This window comes from Cherax quadricarinatus, unplaced genomic scaffold (genome assembly GCF_038502225.1).
Source record: "Cherax quadricarinatus isolate ZL_2023a unplaced genomic scaffold, ASM3850222v1 Contig2595, whole genome shotgun sequence".
Lineage (NCBI taxonomy): Eukaryota > Metazoa > Arthropoda > Malacostraca > Decapoda > Parastacidae > Cherax > Cherax quadricarinatus.
The window spans coordinates 46,459-56,745 of NW_027197621.1; the positions used below are offsets into that span (position 1 = coordinate 46,459).

The 10,287-nt window shown below is 46.8% G+C and overlaps 1 protein-coding gene across 1 annotated transcript in view; it reads left to right on the top strand.

Moving 5' to 3' along the window:
• The window catches only part of LOC128703117 (uncharacterized), a 48,268-nt gene extending 39,489 nt beyond the window's left edge, over nt 1-8,779 (top strand). Inside the window, exon 4 of the mRNA XM_070081401.1 lies at nt 8,633-8,779. Coding sequence (XP_069937502.1) covers nt 8,633-8,779 — 147 coding nt within the window. The remainder of the gene's footprint in view (nt 1-8,632) is intronic.
• The last annotated feature ends 1,508 nt before the right edge of the window (nt 8,780-10,287 follow it).

A 10,287-nucleotide genomic window follows, 5' to 3' on the forward strand; every position in this document is an offset into this window, starting at 1 on the left:
TGGGGTCTCCATTGTTTAGCAACTTTAACTCTGGAATATCGTGTAGGAGCATTGCTATGTGTCTGCCAACAGCATTGGTTGCTGAGTGAGAGTGCAGCATTGGGTGATGTGCGTTGAAATCTCCACCCACAATAATACACTCAGAGCATGCTAGTGCGAGGAGCTCTGCAATGTCGAGGGTGTGTCTTGGGATCTTGTGAATGTTATAGATGGTAATGGGCGCCTCAGGTATGTGTGCAAGGATGGCCTGTACCTTGACATCCTCCCCACAGTCCACAGGGTTGGCTATAACCTCGTGAGGTACAAACAGTACATAAGAACGAACAAACGAAAGTTCAGGTAAGTTCCCAAATGGGATAAGCGGGAAAGACTGGACAGACGAAGAATAATGCTGGAGAGGAGTGTTCTTAGTCGTAGAAATAGAGCCAGGCCTTAACCCACCAGCGAAGACGATCGTGGGACAGATATTGAGAAGAGAAATTCAGGCTCTTCTGTTGGGACTCTGGTGGGGTGAGAGGGGAGGAAAGGACATGCGACGTTTAGTGCTAGAGAGGGGTGTAGAATTGAGCCATGTCTTAACCCAATAGCTAAGGAGAACGTGGGTCAGAGAATGGTACCTGTCAGAGAAGGTACCTCTCAGAGAATCCAAGGTTATTTGTAAATAGGGTTTGGGTTGTGTGATTGGGTGGAAGTTCGGAGTGAAGAGAGTGTTTGGAGGAATGCGGATGGTCTTGGCAAAGATTACTTGACTGAAGAGTGTAGAGGCATCAGAAGGAGTAGAACAGCGTATTTTGAGAATGGTAGAGTTTTCGGGTCTGTAAATATCGTCAACAGAGACTTTGTTCTTAGTACTGATATATTTTATTAAGTCTTCTTTGTCTGTGTCATAGGCTGTCAGGAGAGAGTAGTTTACGTGTTTAGCAATGACTGTGCTTTTGGCACGGTGCTCAGGAGTCCAAATAATGGTGAAGCCTGCGTTGAGAAGTTTTTGTCTGGTATCGGTTGAGGTGTACGTTTCGTAGGAATGTTTGTCAAGGAGTTTGAAGCCTGAGTTGATTTTAAAAACTTTAAGTTGAGATGCACCAGTGATCCGATATAACAAATTTTCAGGACAGATAGTGGCATCAGGATTAGAGAATTTGAATTTTAGCGAGAAGGAATTGAATTTAGAAGAAACAGAGGAAGGTGTGGGCGGTTGGGGAAGAGTGGAAGGGGGGTGGGAGGTGGAAGGCAACGAAGGCATAGTCTAATTACGAAAAGATGAAATTGGCTGTGACAGTCGGCCAAAAAGTGAGAGTACTCAGCTAGGCAAGTACGTGTAAGTAGACACATGTACTTGCCTGGTGCAGGACACTGAGGAGGTGAACTGTGCTTGATGGAGCACTGAATATCCCGAGCGGCGGCGAGAGTGGCTGCATGGCATGCAGTCAACAGGTGTAGAGAATTCAGGCAGCAACAGGCTTCCTGCCCTTGGGTAGGCAACCACCGACGCACCAATCCTGATGGTGGAGAGGAAGACGAAGGTCCAGCAAACACCAATCTAAGTGAAGTCTCTCCCAACATGGGGTAATTCGAGAAAGGCGAGATCGTCGATGACCAATGACCGTGTGAGGTGAACTGACTGTATAAACAGTACATACGAACGAACGAACGAACGATAGTACAGATAAGATCCCAAATGGGATGAACGGGGAAGACGGGACAGGCGAAGAATAGTGCTGGAGAGGACTGTTCTTAGTAGTAGAAATAGAGCCAGGGCTTAACCCAGCAGCGAAGGCGATCGCGGGACAGATAGTGAGAAGAGAAATTCAGGCTCTTCTATTGGGACTCCGGTGGGGTGAGCAGGGAGGACGGGACAGGCAAAGATTAGCACTAGAGAGGAGTGTAGAATTGAGGTATGTCTTAACCCTAAAGCTAAGGCGAAAGTGGGTCAGATAATGGTACCTGTCAGTGAATCCAAGGTTATTTGTAAATAGGGTTAGGAGCAGGATCATACAAGGAGTAGAAAAGTATGTGTTGGTTTTTGGGTCTGCGAATGTCTTCGTCAAGGAGAGGGGTCTAGTAGTCGCGTCGTGTCTCAAGTTTGTCTATCTGTCTGTCACTGAGCGTCTTCCAGTACAGATTCAGCGCAGTGATGTCTAATTGGGCATGGAGAGACTCGCTTGTGGCGAAGTTTTCCCATCTGACATCAAGCACACAGCGCAGCGCCTTGTTCTGGACACGCTGCAGTTTAAGTAAGTTCATTTTAGCTGCAACAGAGAGGGCCAGAGGAGAGTAAGTTATCAGAGGAAATATTAGGGATTTGTAGAGGTGTAGTTTGGTGCGTTGGGAGGCATGTTTCAGCTTGTAGATTCCCGCAATGGCCTTTTTAGCTATTGCATATCTTGAGTGAATGTGTCTATGTAAGCGAAGAAGGTAGTCAAGATTAACGCCAAGGATAGTGACAGATTGTGTGATGGGGATGTAAGTGCGGGTGTCAGCTGTTCTGAGCACGACAGGTAATGGAAGATCACGTTTCCTGTAGTTAAAATATGTAATGCTGGATTTAGCTGCATTGGTTTTGATCCTCCATTTTTGTTCCCATATGGCTATCATGTCGACCTCATTTTATGTTTTGTGTGTGAGAGTATCTATATTGGCATGAGTGATAAGTTGTGTAATGTCGTCTGCATAGGCTAGTGTGATGGAGTTTTGGTATACAGGTGTTGGAATGTCGTTAGTGTATAAAATGTAGAGGGTAGGGGAGAGGACAGATCCCTGGGGTGCTCCAGCATTTAGTGTGAAGTAGTCAGAGTAACAGCCTTGGAATTTGATTCTCATGGTACGGCCGTCTAGGAAGATGCAGAAGAGTTTACGAGTAGTGAAAGGCAGGTTAAAGTTAGTGCAAAGTTTGTACATGAGCCCTTCATGCCAGACAGTGTCAAAAGCTTTTTCAACGTCTTTTGCAACCAGGGCTGTCCTCTTTCTTTGTTGTGTGTTGATGTGGATGTAGTTGAGAATGATGTTAATGGTATCCTGTGTGGATCTGTGTTCTGAAGCCAAACTGGCCATCAGAAAGTAGAGAGTTGTGTTCCAGGTATCAGCGAAGGCGAGGGTTGATGAGTTTTTCAGAGTTTTCCTAAAGTTTTGAGAAGGCTGATAGGGCGATAGTTTCTATGATCAGAGTGGTCTTCTTTGGGTTTACGAAGGAGGATAGCAGTAGCAGCTTTCAAGAGGGAAGGGAAGTATCCATAGGCAAGGGAAGCATTGATGAGGTTTGTGTAGGCAGTAATGATAGAGTCAGGAAGGTGTTTTAGGATAATGTGGTTTAGGCCAGAGGCACCAGGAGCCTTGGGAGGAAGGTGTCTGAGGACAGTTTTAATGTCTGTGTTGTTTAAAGGAGTGTCGAGCTCTTGGAAGGAGGTAAGAGTGTCTAGATGTATGTGGCTATCTGGTGTTGTTTCTTGTGTGTGTGCAGTGTTCCAGTGTTCTATATTCTGAATGTGTCGAATAACGTTAGGGTGAGGTGGGTGAGGGTGGATGATGTTCTCCCAGATGTGTTTGAAGATGTTGGTAGCAGTCTGCTGGTCTGAGATGTGTGTCTTGTTGTGGGTGATGTGTTTGAATTTGTTGGTGGGAGTTGTGCCTCTGATTTTTTTTTATAAAGTTCCAGAAGGCTTTAGTGTTTTTTAATACGCTGTTTGTCTGCTTGTTGTATGAGTTGTGACCAGTGATTGTTGTGGTCTTCGTCTAGGTTGTGTAAAATGTTGTTTCTAAGGTAAGTGAGATCTAATCAGACTTGATTTAATCTGTGTGTGTTGTAGAGGAAGCGGTTGTGGTAGCAGATAATTAGTCTTCTTGTTCTGATTGAGGGTATGAAGGAATAACGAGCGGTGTGATTTTTCTTTGGTATTGCGGTGTTCGCAGCTTGTGTAATGGTGTCCTGGATGAGATCAAGTTGAGTATCAATGTCAGAGATAGGTTTGTTGTTGTAGTCATAGGTGAGGTTAATATTGTCTATGTGTTGTTTGAAAGCATCCCAGTCAGCGTTCTTGTAGGAGAAGGAAGGTGTGGTTGGAATGAGGATAGGCTTGGAGGAGATGTGTAAGATGACTGGGATGTGATCAGAGCCTCTAATAGGGCCAGGTGATATGTAGTGTTGAAATAGAGAGCTGGCTCGGTTTGCCAGAATGATGTCTGGTTTGCCTTCGCCCGTGTGGTAGTAGAAGGTGTTCAAGTCTGGGCCGAGATGAATTAGGTGTTTATGGTTTGTGAAGTTGAGTAACTGGTGACCAAGTTGGTTGTTACTGGTGTGATGAAAGGCGGTGTGTTTGGCATTCTTTTCAGCTAGTAGATATGATGGTGTGTTGGTGTAGTTGAAGACTAAGGAGAGGTCGTGTATATTGAGAATAGTGTTTGGGCGAGCATAGGTGGTGAAAAAGATAAAGGGATCAAGGTGGGTGTGTATTCTGACTGCAAGACAGTGTTGGTGAATAACAGGGATTGGGTGAAATTCATGTTTTATGTTGGATTTGACAAGGATGGCAACCCTATCGTAGGGATCATGGGGGGACTGTAGTGCAGTATAACCATAATGGCAGATACATTGAGGGGCTTTGAGGCAGGTACTGTTTAGCAGAACTTGTTTGGTAGGCTGTAAGCGGGTAGTAAATGATAAATCTTCTTCGGAGGCTTCTTTGTTTATTGTTAATGTCGTGGTGGGTACACAGGCTTGTGTGTTTGTGCCCATGGCCCGGGCAGGGCCATCCCACGAGAGAGAGCTGAGAGGCCTTGTGTGTTGCTGCTAGGCCGCTGTGTGAGTGAGGGTGAGGCAAGTCTGGGGATACTGAAGTGGCAAGGCCTATAGGTGGCAGCACCAGCATGGCGCGAAATATGAACTAAGCTGGCAGACAGCATGGGCTGTCTGTGCAGACAGTACAGGCTGTCTACATACGCTCGGCCACCTACCGCGCGTCGTCCCGACGCGACAATACTGGTGGTAAAAGAAACTCGGTCTCTCTCTCGTAGGAACAGGGCACAGAACACAAAATAAAAACATATATATACATATGGACATGGAAAAAAAAAACTTCCTACAGGGAGGGAAGAAAAAAACATGTGGGGTGTGCTAAACATCGTGGTCATAGGCAGTGAGCGTCGAAGGGCATCACTGCACGCCTTCCTGCGTCTGGACAGATACTGCAACACAGGAGACATCGCTGCGGCTGAGCTGTGACGTAACAGGGTACGGTCTCCTCTGGAACGGTGAAGCAGTCATCGTAGGAGTCGCTGCAGGTTTTCACTCAACCTGGGGCACGACATGCTGGTGCCCTCGAGTGAGGCGTCGACAAAACTCGGCAACTGGGCAGGACTTCTGGCAAGCGACTCAGGAGGACACTTCTCGACTGGTACTGTCGCTGGGCTGTCACTGCCGGCGAGCGTGGAGCGAGTTGTGGAGTGAGTCGTGGCAGAGACGACTGGGCGAAACATCTGGGAGTCGTAACATCATACACCAGACTGCAGTGAGAGAGCTAGCAGTCAAAGTGACATCTTCTTTGTGCAGGCTGCTCACTGAAGCTTGTGACACGAGGCTGACACAGCACCTGCCGACAGTGGCTAACTGCGGCTTGGCGAGTATCATCTCTCGGCAGTTGGAGTTATAGTAGAGGTTAGTCTAAGCGTCCCCAGACTTGTTTCTCTACATATAACTGCACTCTGAAGGTCTGGAGGTGAAGTGAAACAAATCTCGATGGGAATCGTAGCAGGTACGATTCTGCAGAACATCACGAGCGACGAGCATAAAAGCTTTCTGTACAAGAGGGCTCGGTCACTCGGGGGCTGTCTGACATCAGCTGTCAAACACACTGGTCACACGGGTGACTTAACACAGTGGTGCTACTCAGGTCTGGCTCAGACCTCACTGGACACACGGAAACTTTAAACACACCACTGTACGTATGGTACAACATGGCTTAAACTAGCAAATGATGCTTTTCTGTGCATAAAACTGACACTAAGACATATACTAAAATGTGAGAACACTGACTGAGAGGAATTAATTAACACAACATATATCTTCTCTCAACTGTCTTCTCGACAATATTCAAAATAATTACTAGAAACACAGTAGCTCTCTCTCGATGTGATAAACAAAGAAGCCTCAGGTTATCATTTACTCCCCGTACAAACAAACCCGATGTCTTCTCGACAATATTTTAATAATTACTGAACACTGATGGTGCGAGGTGACGTCAGCAGCACTGTGATGTCAGCAGACATCTCGAGGTGACGTCAGGCAGACATCGTGACGTCATGAAGTCGGGCAGCATCGTCGGTGACGTCAATGTGATGCGGGCAGCAGACCACAGCATGTGGCCTGGGACATCTGGTAACTCACGTGGCTCGTAGATACACGTGACATCGCCCACACCCACGTGGCGTCGTGATCTACGTGGCGCGTGATCTACGTGGCTTGCTGATCACGTGGCATGGATCTACGTCTTGTGATCTACGTGGCATGCTGATCTACGTAGCTTCGAGTGGCCTCGGGCACTCGGATACACAGCTCTGGCAATGAATTCACATGGAAAACAGCAGAAAACACAGCAGAGGGAGTGGGCAGTGGTGAGTGTATGGTAGACGGGTGAGCGTGAGTAGGGCGTGCATGGGCAAGGTGAGGAACAGCCACTTCCTCCCCTTCTCTCCCACCCACGAACACGTGGAGAAGCTCACACTGGACGCAGAAATCACCACAAAACTCACCTCTGGCTTGCTGAAACAGCTGTGCTGAGCTGAACAACAACAGCAACATACAAGTGACACTGAACACGTGACTTGAGAAACAGCGTGGGACACTGTAGCGTGGGGTCACATACAATTCTCGGAGAATTTCGGCAAATTTCGGCTGGATCCTGCTTGTACCTGTGTCTGGATGCTCAAAAGTGCAGACACGACATCAGGATAACTCGTTGAGAGACGGATGCTTCTTGTATGGGATGATGAAGTGAAGATGACTTCATACCTCTTCCTCCCTCTCTCCAGGCAAACACAACTGCTGTGAGCACTGCTGTCACCATTTATAATGAATTTGTTTGGTAGGCTGTAGCGCGGTGTTAATGATAAACTCCTTCGGAGGCTTCTTCGTTTATTGTTAAGTAGTGGTGGGTACACAGGCTTGTGTTGTGCCCATGGCACGGGCAGGGCCATCCCACGAGAGAGAGCTACTAGTACTTGTGTCTTCCTGCTAGGCCGCTGTGTGAGTGAGAGCGAGGCAAGTCTGGGCATACTGAAGTGGCAAGGCCTATAGGTGGCAGCACCAGCATGGCGCGAAATATGAACTAAGCTGGCAGACAGCATGGACTGTCTGTGCAGACAGTACAGGCTGTAGGCTCAGAGTGAGGTGCAATACTAGTAGTAGTAGTAGTGACATAAGTTGTAGTAGTAGTAGTAATACAATATGGTAAAACAATTAGCTTGTACGTGAGTAAAAGGATATAAAAGCTATTACTTGGGTAACAAAAGTAGGTTAGACAAAAATAGACTGGATAGGGAAGGCCTGTTTCAGTGTTCACTCTCTGTAATGTGCTTTGTGTATTATTAACAGGAGAGACTATGTGATGGCAGGGTTTTCTGTTTTCAGGAGGATTCTTGCTAAAACTTCAGAGATGGTGAAGCTGCCTTTGTTTTGTTTAACTGTATTCGAAAAAGCGACTAGTGCTGATTCAAAGCACTTGAATCTGCGGAAATAGTTTCTTTGATCACTAATTGGGCGTCCCTGAATTTCATGAGATGATTGGTGGAATTTCGGTGTTGTACACAGGTGTTGTTCAAGTTATCGTTCCTACAAGCATAAATGTTTTGCAAGAAAGGTATAAAATACCGACAATATGAAAGTTAAGACACATGTGCAACATCTGGATATCTTTACTGAAGACGTTTCGCCATCCAGTGGCTTTATCAATACAGATTCTAGGACATAATTAGAAGACAGTAGAACTATATACAAAAGATGAGGTAATCAGCCCCTCAGCCTTGGAGTTAGTTCTACTGTCTTCTAATTATGTCCTAGAATATGTATTGATAAAGCCACTGGATGGCGAAATGTCTACAATAAAGATATCCAGATGTTGCACATGTGTCTTAACTTTCATATTGTCGGTATCTTATACCTTTCTTGCACAACTTGTCAGACACTGCGTCATGGAATCTTGGTTCAGAGGACATCTACAAGACCTTCTTCACGACTGCTACAACTAACCCATCCCTTTTGGGTATGACCTGCTTCCACTGGGGAATCCCACCTACCAATGACTATGCCCTCATCTGCTACCCGTCCATATCCACTATATAACCGCCAGTCTTCTTGCTTCTCTAATTACCCCGTGTTGAGAGTGACTTTCCTCAGAGTGGTGGTTAATGGACCTTCGTCTTCACCTTCAGGATTAGTGCATCGGTGGCTGCCTACCCAAGGCAGGGAGCCTCCCTCTGCACTCCTGTTGCTGTCTGAAGTCTCCATGCCTCAGACTGTACATGTAGTCTACACACTAGACAGCCAGTGTTGCCTCTCCTCACCATTGTCTGAAGTCCACACCTCAGCTTGTATGTGAAGTCTGCACACCATACAGCTAGTGTTGGCTCTTTTCACTGCTCACAGCCAGTGTTGCCTCTCTTCACCGAGTGGTGGTTACTGGACCTTCGTCTTCACCATCAGGATTGGTGCGTCGGTGGCTGCCTACCCAAGGGCTGGAAGCCTCCCTCTGCACTCCTGATGCTGTCTGAAGTCTCCATGCCATACAGCTAGTGTTGCCTCTACTCGCAGCTCACAGCCAGTGTTGCCTCTCCTCGCAGTTCAGGGCGTACAGTGCTCCATCAAGCTACAACTCACCTCCTCAGTGTCCTGTGAATCCAGCGATGGACTCTACAAGAAAACTTTAAAGTTATAGCCAGGCAAGTACATGTGTCTACTTCACACGTACTTGCCTAGCCGAGTACTCTCACAGATTTGGCCGCCACATCTGATTTACGATGCCTTCAATGCCTTCCACTTCCTTCCCCCTTACCACTCCTCCTCTACCGCCAACACCTGCCTCTACTCCATCTACTCCTGCCTCTAAGGCCTACCCTGCCTCTACCTCTTCCAAACCCAATTCTTTCTCGCTTAACCTCAAATACTCTAATTCTGATCATGCCACTATCTGTCCAGGAAATTTATTGTACCAGATAACTGGCACACCTCAGCTGAAAGTCTTTAAAACCAACTCAGGCTTCAAACTCCTTCTTGACAGACATTCTTACGAAACGTACACCTCAACCGAGACCAGACAAAAACTTCTCAACGCAGGCTTCACTATTATTTGGACTCCTGAGCACCGTGCCAAAAGCACAGTCATTGCTAAACACTCCTGACTGCCTACGACACAGACAAAGAAGACTTAATTAAAGACATTAGTACTAAAAACAGTCTCTCTGTTGACGATATTTACAGACCTGAAAACTCCACCATCCTCAAAATACGCTGTTCAACTCCTTCTGACGCCTCTACACTCTTCAATCAAGGAATCTTTGCCAAGACCATCTGCATTCCTCCAAACACTCTCTTAACTCCGAATTTTCACCCCATCACACAATGTTTGAAATGCTACAAATTCGGCCACTACAAAAACTCATGCATATCCACACAAATCTGCTCCAGATATTCAGCAACTGGCCGCTTCTGGAATACAAGCACTTCTTCTACACCTACACCCACACTAGACTACAAAACTAACTGTCAACTCGCCACTGCTGCCCACTCTGCGATGGTAATCTCTCAAGCTTACCAATCAGACTACTCACATGTCCTTAACCTAATCTTGTCTGCTAACAATCTTCCATCTTTAATTATCCCTCCTTCCTGCTTCTCTTCTAAGTCTCCTACAAACTCTCCCTCCTCCCTCTCTCCCACCCCCCACTTCCTACTCCCACCAGCTCTCCTCCTCTACTACCCCTCTTCATCTTCACTACTTCTACTCCTCCCACCAACACCCCTACTCCTGCTGCTACGACCACCCCTCCCCAAACCTCCTTACCCACTTCCTCATCCCCTACCAAAGCTTCCACCTCCTCACCCCTTGCCATAGCTTCCTCTTCCTCATCCCCTACCAAAGCCTCCACTTCCTCTGCATCCACCTTCGCCCACTCCTCCACCACAACCAAAACTTCATCCAGGTTCAACTCCACCTTCTCCAGACAAAATCCACTCAAACCTGAACCTGCCCCAACTTCTGACAGACAGACCAAAGAACATAAAAAACAGATCCATCTCTTCCT